Below are 18737 nucleotides of genomic sequence, written 5' to 3' on the forward strand. Positions count from 1 at the left end.
CAATTTGTACTGAAACCCATCTCTACTCAGCGGGACTCACTGCCTAAGTGAGGCACAGTTTGGTGGTTTTGCTGGTTATTAGCAACCGTGTTATTACACACATAAATTTCCACAATGCCCTGCTAAAACATGTTATTTGCTGACAAGATTTTTTGGTAAAACCGCGATAGATTTATGTGCCTCGTGTGAGACTTCCTAGCAAAATCTACATAAAATCTTTACTAGAAAGTCTAACAACCACCTATGTTGATATTCATACTGTTTGCAGTATTTATCAGGACTGGGGTGCTCTGCGTGGTTTTCCTCACACAGCTCTCCTCAGCAGGGATTGGACGACAGGAAAGCCAATAGAAAGCAGAGCAGCAGGTTATTTGAACTCTCCTCTCGCTGCTCAACTAAACCAGACAACATCCTCTGACTTTTCAAACATTATTCTCTCCAAAGAGTCTGTCATCATCTTCATCCGTCTGCTCGGAGAGAAACACAAGGATCACTTTTTTTAATCACGTTTACGAGTGCATCCAGGATGGGAATCTGCTGCTTCCGTCTACACCTGGAAGTCTACTGATGCACCTGTTGATTGAGGACTAACCTTTGTGTTTAACAATGAACAAAGTGTCTGCGATGAGGTCTGGTGCTCTCGTTCGTTTGGAGGACAGCAGGAGAGCAGAGGAGAGGAGCAGGCTGAGCTGTGTAGACTTACCTCAGAGCAGTTTAACAGACGGACAGAGCACGACGGACCTGCTGCGATGCAACGACACCACTGAGACCGACTCCACCGTCAAGTACAGAAGATACGGGTATGTCTTTCTTTCTTTGAGTCGGAATTACTGCTTTGATGGCATGATTAAAAGCTAAACAGGTTGTCCTATTTTGTGCAACAGTTGTAATCAGTACCTTTAAGCTGTTGTGTGATTGACGAGGGCTCTTTTAATGTCTATTTGTGTGTGAGTGTGGGTCAGGGTGCTCTTAAATGTCTGGTTTTGTGTGTAATCTTGTTTGTTTGGGGGGTGGGGGGAAGTATTTTGTACTCTTTTCATGTCTATTTTATTATTTTACTTACTTGCCCAGAGACTAAAACCCGGTACAGTACATCTCTCCTTGTTTTATATAAGGTTAATGTTCTTTGTGCATCGTCCCTGCTCAAGGAAAGAAACACAACATAACATTGATTTGGTAATACACCCAGCACAAAACAGGCTACAAGACACCAATTTTAAGCAAAAAAAACAGCCCAGAGACCCAAGTAGACACATAGATTACAGTTAATATCAAATAAATAACCATGCTGACGGTTCGTCAAAGGTCTAAAACAAAAGTAGCCAAATTATAACATTAAAATAAAATTAAAAAATGGTCTTCATCCGTGTACCAAAACATGTCTGGCTTTGTAAAAATACTTAAAATGCAGTCAAAAGTCATTCAAAAGCAAAGCTAATTATCTAACCTGACCTTATTTCAAGGGAAAGATTTTTATTAAGAGCTTTACACATAAAAGTTTAAGGGGATTGTAGGTGGTCTTCGTAAATCTATTTGGCACCTTCTGATTCCTCCAGGTCCCGTCTGAGTGGGGTCAAAGTTCGCCACAAGAGACAGGTGCTGCAGGACATGGCTCGACCCCTGAAGCATTGGCTGTACAAACACAGGGACAACCCGTACCCGACCAAGACTGAGAAGGTGCTGCTGGCTCTCGGCTCACACATGACGTTAGTGCAGGTAAGAGGCGAGTTTGAATGCAGTGATGTGTTAATGTTGAGTTTTGTGGGTTTAATTAAATCTGGGACTATAATAAGATGCACCTGTGCAGGTTTCAAACTGGTTTGCAAACGCGCGGCGGAGGCTGAAGAACACAGTGAGACAGCCAGACCTGAGCTGGGCCCTGAGGATCAAACTGTACAATAAATACATCCAGGGGAACGCTGAGAGACTGAGCGTGTGCAGTGACGAGACCCAATCAGATGGTATGAACTACAGTCTCATTCTGTAGCATATTTAAGTTATAATTAATATATATTTTCTATATTTTTATGACTCATTTGAGTGAGATTAAAATGGAAGAAGTCACAGGTTTGTCTCCTCTCCTGCAGATGAAGAGTGCCCCTTACAAACTCCCATCAGCCAATCAGACTTTGGCAGGTCATCTTCCCACCAGAGCGCGCTCCAGAAACAGGGCAGCGTCCTCGCCATGGCCGACTCTGCCAACAGTGACGACAGCGCCTCGCCCCCGTCCAAGTACAAGAGCAGTTTGCTGAACCGCTACCTGAACGACACCCTGCGGCACATGATGGCAGCAAAGGCCGACGGCGTCGTCTCCGCCTGCAGGGGGAGGAGCCACTCTGAATCGTTCAGCTCCAACGAGTGCGATCGAGATGTTGTTTCCCCGGCGTCGTCGTACGAAACGGAGGCCAACTTTGTCTACCACATGGGTGAGAGATGAGAAAACAAAATATGCACTCAACATGCTGAAATAGAATCAGGAAAGCATGAAATAAACTGATTGTATCCATTTGATCATATTAAGTTACGTAAATAGAACATAGATTGGGAGTAAAAGAGATGATGGCTCCCTCTGTCCACAGAAATCATTAAAGCATCTTCCTTGTTAATTGCAGATTTATGTTGACTGTGAGCTAAAGTGACACTTTAACTAGCCTGCTTCCCCTCAGTTCATTTTAACCACACCACAGTGTACAGTTAAATAAGAACAGACCGTACAGAAACTTCCACACGGCTCCTCAGAGCTCCCTGACATTAATAAATCTCTGGCAATACTCTGAAAGTCAGAAGCTCAGCGAGATTCAATTATAAAGTTACAGCAAAACTTGACACCTGGGTGCCCTTTCAGACCTACAGGGAGCCCAGCACTCTGACAACCCTCAAACCCGCTGAGGTACAGGAGCCAAACCTTTACAAACATTACTAATAAAGACCCACGCAGACGCTGAAATCCCTCATTTTAAAATTGGATGGAGCTCGCGCTGGCTGCCGCTGCTCACCGCAAATATCATTTCCATATACGAGAATGTGCCATTTGTTCCGCTCCAGCTTCTTGCCATGGTGGAAATGTCCAGTCCAGTCTCAAGGACAATTACAGAACGTCTGAGACTTTATTCTTCCCCGGGTGAGAAGAGGAAACCTCGGCCAAACGTAGAAATGGAGCAGTCTGTCAGTGAAGACGTCGAATGCAAGGACTGTCAGAGCTGCCACTCAGCTGTGAGGAAACGCAGAGCGAACAGCTAATATCCATCCGAGGCTGAAGCTTTGCTTCCTTCACTCATGTGTGCTTTGGCAGGCGGATACTCCCCAGTGACACTCGGCAACTCAAAATCAATCCAAATTTACATTATGTCATGAGAGCTGTGAAAAGATTCTTGAATCCATTTCTACTCTTTAGCATAACAAATAAGTCTCACTGTAAAGTTAAGCAACGTCTGCTCTAAGGTCCTTTTTATTGTTTTATAACCACTTTAACAGGCACAACATCCTGGTTCCACTTTAAAGGTTATATAATTAATGTTATTATAGTCTCTGACAAGGTTTAATCTATATCCTGGAATCTTAGTTAATCTCCCATTGGGCCACAGATAAGGGTTATACATCATTTTAACACGATTGTGTCGATTGTATAAGTATTTAGCTCATAAAATACACTGTCTTGCTTAAACTATTTTAATTAGTTTTCATGTTAAATAATAATAATACAAAGATTCCCATGTACATGCATTTTAAGACAACACCTAGACATTTTGGGGGAAAAAATGGATTTCAGTTCTTGCAGAGAGCTAGCTGTCTGCTATCTGTGTGCTAAGTCCCAAGCTCTTAGCTGGAAACAGGAGGAAACAGCTAGCTAGCTGGCTGACTCTGTCCAAAAGTAACAAAATCTGCTAACTCTTGACTCTTTAGCTAATTAAATAGCACTTCACATCTTGTTTGTTTTATCAGTTCAAAGTATTGGAGTGTAAAAAAAGACAAGTAGCGGTTTACCACCTTACCACCGGAAAGTTCTTAGATTAAATAAAGGAGATATAGTTATTAGTGAGCTTGACTGGTAAGCTGAGTATTTTTTTTTATCTCTGAACGGAGCCAGACTATATTTTCCACTATTTTCAGTGTTTATGCTAAGCTAGACTAATGTCCACTAACGTATTTTGCGCTAGCAGCACCTGTTTTCTATACAAAACAAACGCAGTTTAGCATTTTTAGCACTTAGCATCTTAAGAACAAAACCAACCTCGGCGTCAGCTGTTTCTTGTCACAGCGCTCTCAGTTGAAAATAGTTAAACTTTTGGAACACCGCGGCACTCGTCAATGTCACTTCTCCCACACCGACCAATCAAAATCAAGAAGGGGCGGGACTTCTGATATCAACAACAATAACATAGGTGAAGCTAATCCTTCTGTTTTTTTGAAGAAGATTTAAAGAGCAATAAAACAGACACTACAGAGGGAAGCCGAAGTGCCACCAGACAACTTTTGTTATCTAGCAACAGTGGGAAGCGCTCTGAAATTGACGACATGGGCGCAAAAAAACGCTGTTCGTGGACACAGGCCCTTATTGCTGCTGGCTTAATCTACATAATTAGCGTACTGACATGAGAGTGATATCAATCTTCTCATGTTCTTACACACATTTCCAAAAATGTTACACTTTCCCTTCAAGCATGTAATTACTCTCTCACTTCAAATCATATTTCTTTTGGAGTACATGGAGGTGTCTTGATGTCATCATCACACACACTCTGTGGGCAGCACACAGTGTCGAAATGTTTGTGCAAACTTTAATGTCTCCCTGCTGGTCATATTAAGGGTGTTTGTGACCCAGGACGGCTCCTCTGTGGAGGTGAAGTGGAAAGTCAAGCTGCCAGAGTCATGACAGGCTCTGACACCATTAACACGTTTATACTCCGCCCGGGAGACGATTTAAACAGCCTCTAAAGCTCAAGTGATGGACCAGTAAATGATGCCACAACAAGGAAACTTTACACATATCAGTCTGAGTCCCACGGACAGTAAAAGTGTAATGGAATAGTGCATGTTACTGTTTAATGCACAGAAATGTGAGGCTGTTTACACCATATTATACGGCCCCGCATCACCTTCAGTATTTCCTCTGAAGAAGCTGGAGAGCCATAAATGTGACCAGAATCGTGTTTTATTGGACGCAGAGCCGCTGAAAACATATCTGGACAAACTCCTAGCTGCGTTTTTCTGCCCATTCTGTCTCAAATAAAAACAGGCATGCTGAGAGGAGACTCTCTTGTTCGCAAATAAATATCCCCATCGAGGAAATAAAGAGCTGCGATATTTTCTCAGCACACAGTTGTTTTCCAGTGTGCATCCCAAGGACACACCTGTGCAATCACTGAGAGTCTGACTGCGGGTCATGAAGGGATTTAAACACCAGTTCATGCAGACATTATACCGCGTTAATAGGCTACGTGGGTCAGGGAATTGGGCACAGATACAGATCTGTATCTTTGGTCGCCTGGTAGAAATAGAAGGCCAAATCCCAAAACCCCATAGGGTAAGTTGTCCAAGTTTCAGTTGTCCACGAATTCAGTTATTTGCAGAGAGACCATTTATACGACTCGCATATTTGTTATTTCAAGGGAGAATTTTTCCTGTGTTTCATGTAAATGCAAAATATCTTGTTGATGCAATAAGGTCCTCAATAGCCTACTTGTTATATCGACCAAGAGTTCTCCTGCTCTCATGTCCGTGCAAGCAGTGCTAACATGTACTAGGATGCACTGCCTCTTTCCGCTGCATTTTTTACGCCGTCTACTCCAGCTTCAACTCAATAACCAGCCAGCCAAAAATCTGTAAATTGAATCCCTGTGCAACATGCTCTGCATTCATATTTTCGAACGCCATTTTTACATTTGGAAAGTAGCTAGTTTACAGTTCAAGCGAAGGAAGAAACTACAAATCCTAGCTAAAGTAGCTTGTTGTTAAATGTTGGCTAAGTACCCACAGAACTACAAATTTGGCGGCTGTGTCAAGTTACATCCCGGAGAAACTGAAAATATCAACAAGTGTGGGCATTTTTTATACCTTATACCTCACTGCAGGTAGAAAGATAAGAGAGAGAGGCGCCGGTTTAGCTTAGCGGTTAAATCGCGCTTCCCATCCCCACTCTCTCATCCTGTTATCGACACTATCCACTCTGTCAATAAAGACATAAAAGGTCACAAATTCATTAAAGGATGAAGTAGAAAGCTAAAAGAGATATGGCTGAAATCTAGAGACTATCCCTTGAATACGAACCTGGAGCCAGGAAACGATTAGCTTAGCTTAGCATAAACACTGGAGACAGAAGGAAACAGCTAGTCTGGCTCAGTCAAGGTGTAAATAGCTGCCAACCAGCACTTCAAATTCACTCATTAACACACTGTCGCATTGTTTAATCTGTTAAAAAAAGCAACCTGCAAAATTGACAAGTAGCAGTTTTACTCATGTTTTTCTTACAAAAACAATCGTGATATCTTCCCTGTTAGCGTCCTGTGAATATGAATTTCTCACAGTCACGCTAGCAGCCCGCTCTAATATCAAAAGCAGGCAGCTTCATTACGCCTTGTAAAATTTAGTTGCAACTGATTCCTGCTGTAAATCTGAGACTCACCAGAGGTAGAATAATGTTTTTTCTTGCTAATAAAAACACAACAGAGGTACTAAAGTACTTTCTTGGCGAACAATCTTTTGGCTAAAGAGAGAAATTCTCAGGGACGTTCAGTAGCAAAATAGCATAAAACAGAAAAATGATTTACTATCAATAAGTAGTTGCTTTTGGCTCCAGCGCGGCTGAAGAAATCAGAGACGGGGATGTTTCGGCCCGTTAGCGTTGAAAGACTGTGTTTCACAGAGGGCCTTTAATTTCCCCGTCTGAAGAAAGATCCAGTTTGACCAGCGTCTATCTGCTCCAATGAATGAAGGCAATAATCCAAAACTAAAATGGAAAATATGTTCGACATATAACGCACGCTTATGCCCTGACCACAAACAGGAGTTGTGCAAGCAATTTAATATTACTCCAAAGTCCCATTTATCCTGCGCCTGCTTCTGATGCAGCCAGAGATACTGAAGCCTCATTTCAGGGCACTGTGAGAGAAAAGAGCGACCCTTTCTCCTGGTAATAAGACGTTTTACTAAGTGCTTTTCAGGCCTTGTTACAAAAGGACAGAGATGCTTAGGGACAGATTCTGAAAAAGAAATGACATACAGTAGAATAATTTAACAGGTGCTTGCAGAAAACACAGTCAGTCCTCATGACACGTTGCAGATATCAGATTTTTTCCCTCTCAAAAGCTCGGGAGAAACTCTGCATTGTGTTTGTTTTGGCCCGAGTCGCTGAGCACAGGCACGCCACTGAGTCAGACGTTTCTGGCACTGTAAGAAACATCCAGACAGACGTACTGACAAGTAGTAACTGTATACACACATGCACTAATATTCAGACATACACACACATTTGGAAGTATCTTAGCATGCACAAGCACATAAATACTCGCACATGCTGCATGCTCTCATTCAAAAATAATACAATTTATCTCTGACATATCCAACCAAATATCCTGAGAATATTCTGTTTGCATATTTAGATAATATTTCTTCTCTCTTGCAGATACAGTGGATTTTTCTTCAGCTAAATGTGACAGGTACGTTTCATTTCTCATCAAATCAGCTGTTTGCATTTTTCAGCTTTCATCAGCTTGAAAATAAATACCCTTTAGGTTTCAACTTACTAAAATGATTCAATTAAAATTTACAATGTGAGTCAAAAGGATATACCTCATAATGAAGTTGACTCATATGCTGTATATATAATCAGGGATGCAAACAGGTGAGGGGTAAAAAAGGTGAGAACATTGCGTGGATAGAGAAAACCTGCCACAACTAGGGTGGTCCGTGAGCATGCTCCCCAGGAGAAAGATTTTGTGTTACATGCTCATTTCTAGTTACTTTTAAGTAAATGTGTATCTGCCTGAAAACTCATTCTAACAACAACCCTACAAACTTATTGATAAAATAACAGTGTTGTGACCAAATCACCTTTGTTCAAGTCTCAAGCAAGTCTCGAGTCATTTTTTCTTGATCAAGTCAAGTCGAGTCCTTAGTTAAGGCAAGTCAAGTCCCAGGTCAAGTCCCTTTTTTCCACCCAAGATGCAGCACTTTATAAAGAGAAAAGACAAGGTGTTAGTAGCTCGTCTAATAATGATATTATTGACCAGTTCATATAACCTTTTCAAAAAGTATGAAGTGAATTGTATCTGTATTATCTTGGCACAGACGCAGCCATGATGATGGTCTGCTCTGAGACCGTATTGAGTAGTAACGAGTACGACTGATGAGGCTTCTCTTTGGGGGCTTTGATTGTGTTGATCGTGTTGCCATAGCGAGGACTTTGACTGACAGCCAGTCATCCAATCATGACAATCACATACCGGGGAGCTTTTTGAGTCGTCCAATCATGATTCCCAGTTTGCGCTGCGTACATACTTGATAGTTAGACAGAAAGTTTTAATTTTATTATTTTATATTTAACAGCTGACATTCAAACTTATGAACACACTCAAGTCAACTCAAATCTTGTTGGTGATCTATTTTGATCTCAAAACGGCAGATTTAGCCGAAAGGTGAGGAGTTTGCATCCCTGTATAATTGATGATATTACATCAAGTTGTTGTGCTACTGCTTCACATCTTGAAGGTCCCTGGTTTGCATCCTAGTTTGGCAATAAGCCCGGACACTTTTTTTAGTTCAAACAACAAGTTTTTTTTACAGTTTACACTGATTTATTCTTCTGTCTTTATATCGAGATCCAAGCAAATACACCATTCCTGCTTTAGGTCTCTAAAAAGGCGATTCAAAAGTTTTTATCCAGCTTAATATAGAGGTCAATCAACCAACCTTTATTTATACTCAGTTGATCCAGAGGTGCGACCCACATTAACATGGCATTGAGTCAATTACAGAAACCTAGAAAAGAGATGTCAGAAACAGACAACAGGAAAGGACAGAATTAGCAAAATAAAAGGCCATTAAAATAGTTTTTTTTGATAGATACAATTATTACATTATAAATTATATTAAGTAATTCAAGTGGAAACAAATTAAGTTATGTTAAATCATTTCCAATAGAGGTTGGATGGTATTTGTTGTTGATTTTATGTGTTTTAAAGGACAATTTAGGGCACTGCAAATTAGCTAAGGCTGTACAGTGTGTTATACGTATGTTACATACTCGTCCCCTTACAAATAAATATTTAATACAAAATAAATACAATTCTAAAATGTATAAAAAGTGTATTTGAAAGCAAGGAGTTGCTGTGTTATATTTCAGCAGTCAGTTGCACTTAAACTAAAGCAGTCTTTCCAAGTTTCAACCTCACTAGATTTTATTAAGCCTGTCTGAGTAATTGATTAGTTCTAGGACGTAAAATGTTACAGGATATTTCAGCATAAAATTCATGTACCTCTGATTTCTTTAACAGTGTTCAGCAGCAGGAGCGAGTCCAGCAGAGACGAGTGGATCAGGGCTGGAGGGAGATCCACGCCGCCGTGGCTCTGACCGACTTGGCCCAGGGGCCGAGCTGCACGGCGGAACAGAGCCGCGTTACGGTACCCGGCGCTGTCACAGGGCAGAGCTGCGCAAGAGAGCCCTTCTCCTTCACGAGGACCACTATCATAGACTGCATGGGTGTCACAAGAGCCCCTGCTGCTTTGAGGCAGAGCTGCACCACGGGGCCCACTCTGACCAGCCGCATCATCCAGAAGTCCTCTCACATCTCTGAGGTCCAGACTGTTAACGTGGCGCTGGCTAACAGCGTGTAGGCATTTTATTTGAGCGTCCGGTCTGAGCACATCGTTCCATATAGGAATACCAGATGTTAAAGTGCCTTGAATTATATGTACAGCCTCTTGTTACTTTCTAATGCTGATACACTTTGACATTTTCAATCATTTTTACAATCTGAGATGGAAAAACTGACCGAACTCAGCTGAATATTTTGTACTGTTTTGCCATGTTTCTAACGTCTTCCTGTCGCCATCTGTTGCAGTAAGTTATATTAACTTCCACGAGACTGGATTATCATCCAATGCTAAAGTTTGACAGCAGCTATTTGAATAAACCCAATGTGAAATCTTTTGACCAGTCGTTTGCTTCAAATCAATCAATCATCCTCAACAGGGGCTGCAGCTGCACAGTTTTACTAAGTTGTATTTAGTGGTAGTTTTCATGTGTGCAATTGTGGATCTCGGATTATCATTACATCCTTTCAAATAGATTTCTGAATTGTACTACTAAAGGCCAAAGGCTGGCATCCTGAGCTGAGCAGGGAGACAGAGATTCAAGCAAACCGCAGTGATTAAAGGTCTTCTTATAAAGAGCACCGATTCAGATAAATGATTCACAGAATTGTTGGACATGAGCAATTTTTGATATTTGTTGAGGTTCATGTCAGTAAATCAGCATAAGCTTGTAAAACATGAGATAAGAGGCTAAAAACTCACATGGGACACGTTGCAGGAACAGTTTTACTGCTGTGGTTCACTCTCACAGCACTTATAATGTCATTTTCTGCCACATCAAGCAGCTGTTACTGCTTTTAGAGACAAAGTGCTAAAAACAGACTTTGGCTCATTCTGTACAGATTGGCTAACAAAGCTAGCTTCTAGCTAGCCAGTGAACATAGAGCATTTAGAAGCTAGCTAAAAAGCTTAGCTAAGTGGAAGCCATAAACTATAAAAAGATGGACGACATGACAGCTCCCTAAAAGTGAAGCCAAACCCTCTCTATCGCCCCCTGCTGACTGGCTGCAGTATAGGTCATAAAGCCCGCCTCCTCCATGTTAACAGATGGGACATGAGTCAAACTATAAAATCAAAATACACATCAAATATATTTTTCTCAAACATGGTTTCTGTCATTATAGTTAGTTCTTATCACGCTGATTTACGTCCAAGAGTTTAGTTTTAATTAGTTATTGATGCTGTAAAAATGATGATTGACAGCTCTGTTGACAAATACGGCTCCTGCAGCCGATCTGTTCCTGATTAGCAGAGTGGAGGAGGAACGACGAGAGGAGACGGAACTAAAACAATCACTCCAGTCATTGAAGTTTACATATCGGTGAATATCTCATTCAGACCAACATACTGTAACTGTGCGTTCACACCGAACGTGAATAGACGCAAATCTGCGGCGAAATTACATACAAAGTCAATGCAATGACGCAACGTGAGTTGAAAAAATTGAACTTCCCCGGCAAATTCGCGTCACGTGGTGTAGCGAAAGCCTATCAACATCCAGATTCTCCTGACGCCGTTGGTAACCATGGAGATAAGCACTGCTTCCTCTCCTCCATTCCGGAAGTGAAGGGCAAATTTTGATCCGGTGGTCAAACTTGCGCGAGTAACGCTAGGTGAATATTCGCTTCGCGTTCGGCGTGAACGCAGAGTAAGAAGCTGCTCTGCTGTTGACTTTGCAGACGTGCGGGATCTTTGCTGTTTTTTTGGGTAAGTTAAATGTTTTGGTTAGCTGAAGGGGCGGCACATCAATACTGCAGCTCCACCAGCTGATCTCTGCTGCCCAGACTCTGGCTCCAAATGACATCATCAGCACAAGATAGAGCTGTTCGCAGTGTAAATTGCACTTTAAGTCGTCACGTCGAAATAAATACGACTCTAAATGTTAGTGGTGTTGCTTCAAGTAAGCTGTGTGCGTACATCGGCTGCTGCTAGCTAAGGAGTTCCCATATTTTGCTAAATAGTGATGTCAGTGTTGTGTTTACAGCTCGTTTCTGCTGCCCCCCTGGGCACCATTAATGTAAGCTAATGCATGTTTAAGAATATGGAAGAGTTCTTGATGATATTTCAACATGATGATATAAGCTGCACTGTGTATCTGTGAGGAACATGATATTCTATCTCTGTATTTCCCTGAACAGCAAATATCATTAGCGTGGATGAGAAACACAGCTGTCATCTGTTTCTGATGTTAAAAACACAACATGCATGCCAAATTAGATCTAAGGAATTTCCAAACCTCAACTTAGCGTCGACTGCCAGAAACGTAATGTTATTGGAAATAAAGAGACACAATAAGCCTCAGGGGAACGTTTGATACTCGGCCGCTGCAGAGAGACGTGCGGTGAGCATCCAGTTCCATGTGGGGACGTCCTGACACCAAACATAAGCTTGTAATCAGCTGTCCTCCGGGACTATTTCACAAAACACGATTAACAGGAATTTTCCAACCGTGTCCCAGATTTGGTCAAAGTATGTTTTTAGTCTTGCATTTATGAGAGACGAGTCATCAACAAAGTATTGTGGAAAGAGGAGCTCACTTCTCCTGATTAAAGCGGGCTTCTACACAACATGGGTATTAAACGGCAGCTCTCAAATGTCAATTAAACAACAGGTAGTCAACTTGAGGTCTTTATTTCAGTTTTGAAACCTTACACACGTAACTGGACCATAACCCTATTGAATGTCTTTCAATGTTAAGGCAATTTAACATATTGCTTTATATGATTCAAACAGATGCACAGCAAAAGCAACAGGGAAAAGACGCAGGCAGAAAGGCGGGGAAAGGTCAACATTAATTTAAACAAATAAAAGTAATAGAAACAAATAACAATACAAGGAATGCTCGTATGCTATAATGTGTGAGAAATGCCTTCATGATAGAGACCAAACCACTCAAAAGCTGCTAAATAAATGAAAGGAAAACTTACAGGGTGAAGCTGAGACGATTCTGAAAGAGCAGATGGGCCTAAATTTGATGTCACTTTATTATAAGAGCTCCTAATACTGTAAACCTTATACCTGTAGCTGTTACGGTCCAGATTAGACATGCAAACAAACAAAATAAAACAGGTTCGGTTGGAGTAAATCCTCCAAGACAAAGATGATTACTTGTCTCGGTTTTTACATGAAAAAAAGAAAACCAGGAAGTCGGTTCACTTGAACGCCTCTTTACATCCGCAGAATTTGATGGAAATTGCCATCAAAGAAATAATAATTGGAGGAACAGTAAGAGTGAAACGAGGTCAGTAACTGGGGTCTGTTTTGAAATGTCTTATTTGGGAGCATTCACAGTGCTGTGGTGCAAAATGACTTTAAACGGATGCCGACACATCATTGTCTCTTCCTGCACTTTCCTCAATCCAAATCATGTAAATACGAGATAAAGCTGGAAGTGTACACAGCGGAGAACATTCAATACTTTAAATTTGCAGATACATAGAAGCAGGGAGACTTCTTTATTGATTATAACGAATCATTTAGTTTGACAAGCTGTGCACTCTAACCTACAAATTGGTTCATGTCACAGGCACTATGCTATTAACCTGCTGCCTTAATGTACGGCAGAATCACTGCTGCCAATAAGATAAATTCAAACCAGACATGTACTCGTATGACGTACACTTGGCATGTCAATTTAAAACTCTATACTTCCTTAGACAAGAGGCGTTTTTTTCCACTATGCTTCATTCATGTTTTAAATAGAAAGTAGTGATACACGGTTGAAAAGGAAGTGTGCAAACGGCAAAGTCTTCTCGACCGACAGAACTACTCCAACTTTTTTTAAAGTACTCATCTAGTTCCAGCTCTCTCTTTTTCGCGCTCTGTTTCTGGTCCGTAGTCGTTCCTATCAGGGTGGTGCTTTTTTTGGTTCAGTCCACATTCAGGGTATGGAGCAGTATCCTCCACACGCCCGGCCTCCGCCCTGCTCCTGCTCCCCCAGGCGGATCCTCGGACTCTGGTTTTCACTCTCCCACAGCCCCGGAGTCTGGAGGATCTTCTCCACCAGCTCCTCAAAGGCACACTGGACGCCATCTTTGGTCTTTGCGCTGGCCTCTGCACAAAGGAAAAAAAGGGTTGCAGAGATTTAAAAGATCAAACAATTTAGCTGTAAGAGCACTTTTTAAAAACAAAAACCGACACTGAGCATAACATCTTTCTTTTTTTTAAAAACAGTCAGATTTAAAAACATCCATGTGTGCACAAACATGACATTTAAAGTATGAAATGTCTTCATTAAAGAGGCAGCAGGCATCCAGTGGGATGAAGACATCCTCATAACAGATTAAATCCTCGTCTTCTTCTTGCCCAACCCCTCTCTAAACCCCTTCATTTAGCCCCTTTAAAATGGAAACTCCACAGAAACGTTAACCTAATTTCCCAGAGAGCGGCCGATTGCAGATGAGAATCAGGAACACGTGTAGACATGGATCTGTTAAATGAAAGCTCGCTAGATGTTAATCATAATGCAGTTCTGCTGCTGGAGCGGCTGCATCTTTAAACTCAGATCTGACAGTAGAAACTCCAAAACGCCAAAAAACCAAAACTGAAAGCACAATCTACTGAGTGATGTCTTGACTGGTTCCAACTACGCAATTTAGCCCTGACTTTAAGTAGAGAATGGTGCGTTTTCATGGCTCTAAGCTACATTTTATGGCTCTATTAGTCTAAATGACCATGTCTGATGCTTACACTAACATGGATACTTACCAATAAAAAGCATCGAGTGTTTCCTTGCAAACTTCAGCCCCTCGTTCCGGTCCACTTCACGGTCGTCCTGAAAACCAAACAGACATCCTGTTACACATTCATACAGGATTAAACATCACGTACTACACATGTAACAACACTTGTGCTTGGTTAGCACATTTTTGAAACACTTTTGAGCATTTCTGGTGCTTTATGATTTTGAATTTTCAATATTATAAATAATGTGAGAGGTATGAATAAAGGAAGTGTTCACATTAAAGAGGGGGTATTATACTGTTTCACATTTTAAGACGATGTCTAGACTAAACATGGGTGAAGTTCCAACAGAACAGAGGTTTCTACAGAATCTGAAATACGGCAATAATATACCAGTGGATCGTCTAAAACATCTTCAGGTCGGCAGTCTACATTTCAAACCTGACGATTTTGAACGAGACACGACATCGGCAGGCGTCCTAGATTGAGGAAGTGTAGTTTAGCAAGCTCCCTGGCCTCTGCCAGATTACACGTTTTTCGTAGTCTGGCGGAGGTTTTCCAGGGCCCATTGGAGCGGATAGGTATTTTTCTACCATAATGGCATTAGCTCCCCATAATAGCATGATAGGACTGAGGTTGGAAATCGGCGAACTGGCCATTTAAAGGGATATAGCTGACTGAGTCGCTTCAGGCATAGGCTGTATGAGGGCCTGCACATAGCAACAGTTAACAGGGATAACTGTAAATTATGCTAAGCTACTCCACAGGTATCACAGAATGAAACATGGAGCTTGAAATTAGCATTATAAAAGGCCCTTAAGGCGTTTTTTGAGCCTTTACACTGCATTTTCCTGAACATAAATGACCACAAATCTGTTAAAAGGGACCATGGGACATTGGCAACTCGGTTTGAACTTGCCATGTAAGACTCACCATATCAATTTTGTTCCCAACAAGCATTTTTACTATATCATTGCGAGTTGTGTAGGTCTCCAGTTCGTTCAGCCAGTTTTCAAGCTTCGTAAAAGTGTCGCGCTTTGTGACGTCATACACTGTCAAAACCAGCCAAACAGGGAAGAAGAGTTAGATTCATATTTCATAAAAGTTAAATAACATTTTCAGTTTATTAATCAGAATATTAAAAGGATACAGCTGTTATCTCCTGTGTGCATTTAGCTGATGTCTTTAACTAAACTGGCCTACATTGATTCCCACAGTATCATTCATTTTCAAGTAAAACATTTGTAAAGTAACAAGAAAACAAAAAGCAAGTTAGGACAAACAGCACATCTTGAAAGTTCTATGAAAAGCAGAGAGTGTTTGTGACTCTTATAGTAGCAAGAGAAAACGTCTGTAGGTCTGGTGCTGAACGTGTTCAGAGGCTTTATAAGCAACACTTTTTACCGAGTATGACTCCCTGTGCACCGCGGTAGTAGCTGGGCGTCAGGGTGCGAAACCTCTCCTGTCCAGCTGTGTCCTGCAAAAGAAAAGTTTAACATCAGTAAAAGACTTCATAATTAATAATGCACATTATTAGTAGTTGCAAATATCCCATATGCAGATATTTTCAACCTCATTTGGCTGATCTAATGGCAGACAATCAAGTCTCTTACACGGTGGAATTAACATATTATTATGCCTGTTCTTATCATGACTGCCACCGGGAAAATGTATAAAGTGCATGCTTTACCAAATGAACACATTAACTAGGCAAAATAATAAAATGACTACAACTGAAATTAAATATAAAGTGTGTATTTTCTTTATAGGTACATACTGCTACCCTCTAGATCTGAGTGTGTAGTTAATGGCATTAGATATTCTGTAAAGTCAACGCAAGTGTCATCTTATCATCCTGTCATATCAGCAAAAATGTTAATGCGGGGCCTTTTGGAGCCTTTAACGGCTTTACGGATGACATGCCGATATTATCGAAAATGCATGCTCATGAATAATAAACTTTTCAGACCAATAGGAACACCAGCGAGGTCCCAGAGTCCTTACAGATGTGGACTTTGACATGTGTTCCTGATAAGTCTGCAGGGTCTCAGAACCTAACTACAGTGTTATTACCTGTAGGCTCAAAGTGATGGCAACGGTTTGTATCCTTCAGCCTTTTCTTGATTGTATTTAATATTTATTTATTAACGGGATGACTAAGGCAAAAAAAAAAAAGAAAAGAATGCACAAATACGTTTTTGCTAGGAGACAAATAACTAAAGTCTTAATGAGCTCAGTGTAAGCTTTAATTATGGCCTCACTGTGCATGGTATGTTTTTTGGGACAGGGCCTCACGGCAGAAAGGTGTGTGCGTTTCTGTTTCTTTTCATGGCTGCGCGATGTCGCCATCTAGCGGAGAGAGCCAGTAGTATATCATGTTTTTCCTGCCAACACGGATCAACAGTAGACAATAGCTTAATGACATCAGTCTTACCCATATGGCCAGCTTTGCTTTGTTCCCATCTATTGCGAGTGTCTTTACTTTGAAATCCACACCTGATCAGTTATGAGAGAGGCAAGAGAAAGGGCATTTAATTTGTCTTTGTAATGATCAGTAGTTTCCCTATGTCTGTGTAATTATACATCTGTGTAAGTGTAATACCTATTGTCGCTGTCTGCTCTGGATCAAAAGTATCCTCTGTGAACCTCAGGAGGAGACTGTTAAAGGAGATAAAGATAATTATGTAAATAAGCAGAGCACACAGTATAATAGGCCTTGTTGAGTTAAGTAAAAGCTCAATCCGCCTTTTGTTCTTTCAGTTACAGGTAGATCAAAACATCTGTGCAGTTATAGTTTTTATGTTGACAACTTTTATTAGCAAACAAAAAAAACAGCAACTCCAAAAGTTTTATAGCGGTCTATGTGACGTTAACGTTATTAGTCACCTAATTGTGAAGTATTTGTCCTTCATAGGTAAAGAACAGAACAACAACACTTACAGCTAGCTTCAGCAGCAGCTGCTGAGCAGTGGAAACAAAACTTACATAACAAGAAGAATATCAACATTCACAACAGGCTAGCTGCTGAGCTAGCTACAAGCACAGACAAACCTGGACTTCCCGACACCACTTTCTCCAATTATCAACAGCTTCAGAGTCGTCAGCACGTCTTCATCCATGTTGACGTGCGAGCTAGTTTGACTTCCACTTGTCAACGCTTTTATCGATGAATTTCACTTGTTTTTCAGGGCAGCAGGCGGCTAGCTGCTCCGATGACAGCCTGCTGTTCGCGCAACTTCCGCCCAACCTGCGACGCGTGACGTCATGGAGGTTAACGTGTTTTCAAAATAAAATGTGATTAAATCATTACACTGAATATGTTACCTGTATAGTATTTATTTATTGATGTAGTCTTTACTTTGTACCTGATACAATGTAGAAAACTGTATTTATATTCCTATCTTTAATTAAAAAATGTAAACAAAAAAAAAAAAGAAGGGGTTAACTAAAACTAATATTAAAAATACATTGCATTAAATAAAATTGAATGCAAAATTTCAAAATAAACAGACTGACAAGAGTGATACAGCTGCTCAGGGGTAAAATAATTAAGTTCAAAACAGTGATCAAACTGTTTTGATTCAGTTTTATAATACTAAAAAATGATTTAAAGTTTCAGAATGTTAGATTGTGAATCTCTATAAAGTTTAAGTTGACATACTGCCAAAATAATAATAATAATAACACATTTTATTTTTATAGTGCTTTAAAAAGTACTCAAATACACTTTCCATGTACAAAAACTTAACCATCCACAATAAGTGAAAGGTGTATATAGTGTATATTTTTTATTATAAATATTATTATTGTATTTTATTGTGTTTTTGTCTTGCCTTTTTTATCCATCAATTGTTTCACCCTGTCCTTTACTTTGAGCTGTTGTAACAATAAAGTCTGTCTTATCCTATCCTATCTTATCTTATGTTAAAACAATAGCAAAGACAGTAAATGCAATGAGTGTATAACAATCAAGGTGCCGAAATTACAGTTAAATATATATGTAAATAGAAGAAAACAATTACAACAATAAAATAATGAGGGGTCACAGATTAAAAGCAGATTTAAATAGGTTTGTATATGTCTTTAAAAAAATGTTACATATTATTTTGTGTAGTTTATCCTGAAGTAGAAGTAGATGGACATAATTTATTCTCATTTTTATTGTCAAATGACATGTAGAGAGCCTTTGAATGGTCTAAATAAGGATTACACATTATAAGACCTCTTTGTTCTGTGCCTTTGCT

General features: G+C 40.4%; 2 protein-coding genes across 2 annotated transcripts; one reads left to right on the forward strand and one right to left on the reverse strand.

Annotated features, from left to right (window-relative positions):
* The first annotated feature begins 606 nt into the window (after nt 1-606).
* Nucleotides 607-9831, forward strand: LOC138612142 (homeobox protein Mohawk-like). The gene is made up of 6 exons (XM_069685454.1): nt 607-800; nt 1557-1716; nt 1808-1961; nt 2088-2426; nt 7622-7655; nt 9492-9831. Exons 1-6 carry the CDS (start codon nt 607-609, stop codon nt 9829-9831), a joined length of 1221 nt encoding a protein of 406 aa, XP_069541555.1.
* A 2594-nt stretch (nt 9832-12425) lies between these two features.
* LOC138611462 (ras-related protein Rab-18-like) lies at nt 12426-17727 on the reverse strand. Its single transcript, XM_069684601.1, has 7 exons — nt 17545-17727; nt 17096-17151; nt 16928-16989; nt 15898-15970; nt 15427-15545; nt 14518-14584; nt 12426-13863 (listed from the first exon to the last, which is right to left on the reverse strand). The coding sequence occupies exons 1-7, from the start codon at nt 17610-17612 to the stop codon at nt 13691-13693; spliced, it is 618 nt and encodes a 205-aa protein (XP_069540702.1). The 5' UTR covers nt 17613-17727; the 3' UTR covers nt 12426-13690.
* Nucleotides 17728-18737: the final 1010 nt, after the last annotated feature.

Source organism: Semicossyphus pulcher, unplaced genomic scaffold, assembly GCF_022749685.1.
Source record: "Semicossyphus pulcher isolate SPU_LCO1_2020_fin unplaced genomic scaffold, fSemPul1.0.p SCAF_7, whole genome shotgun sequence".
NCBI lineage: Eukaryota > Metazoa > Chordata > Actinopteri > Labriformes > Labridae > Semicossyphus > Semicossyphus pulcher.

Excerpts from the sequence above, each read along its gene's own strand:
- LOC138612142 (XM_069685454.1), top strand. The coding sequence starts at position 607 with ATGAACAAAGTGTCTGCGATGAGGTCTGGTGCTCTCGTTCGTTTGGAG. Across the intron at positions 801-1,556 it reads GTCAAGTACAGAAGATACGG|GTCCCGTCTGAGTGGGGTCA; the intron begins GTATGTCTTTCT and ends TGATTCCTCCAG. Across the intron at positions 2,427-7,621 it reads CAACTTTGTCTACCACATGG|ATACAGTGGATTTTTCTTCA; the intron begins GTGAGAGATGAG and ends TCTCTCTTGCAG.
- LOC138611462 (XM_069684601.1), bottom strand. The coding sequence starts at position 17,612 with ATGGATGAAGACGTGCTGACGACTCTGAAGCTGTTGATAATTGGAGAA. Across the intron at positions 17,152-17,544 it reads AGTGGTGTCGGGAAGTCCAG|TCTCCTCCTGAGGTTCACAG; the intron begins GTTTGTCTGTGC and ends CTCCTTTAACAG. Across the intron at positions 16,990-17,095 it reads AGAGCAGACAGCGACAATAG|GTGTGGATTTCAAAGTAAAG; the intron begins GTATTACACTTA and ends ATAACTGATCAG.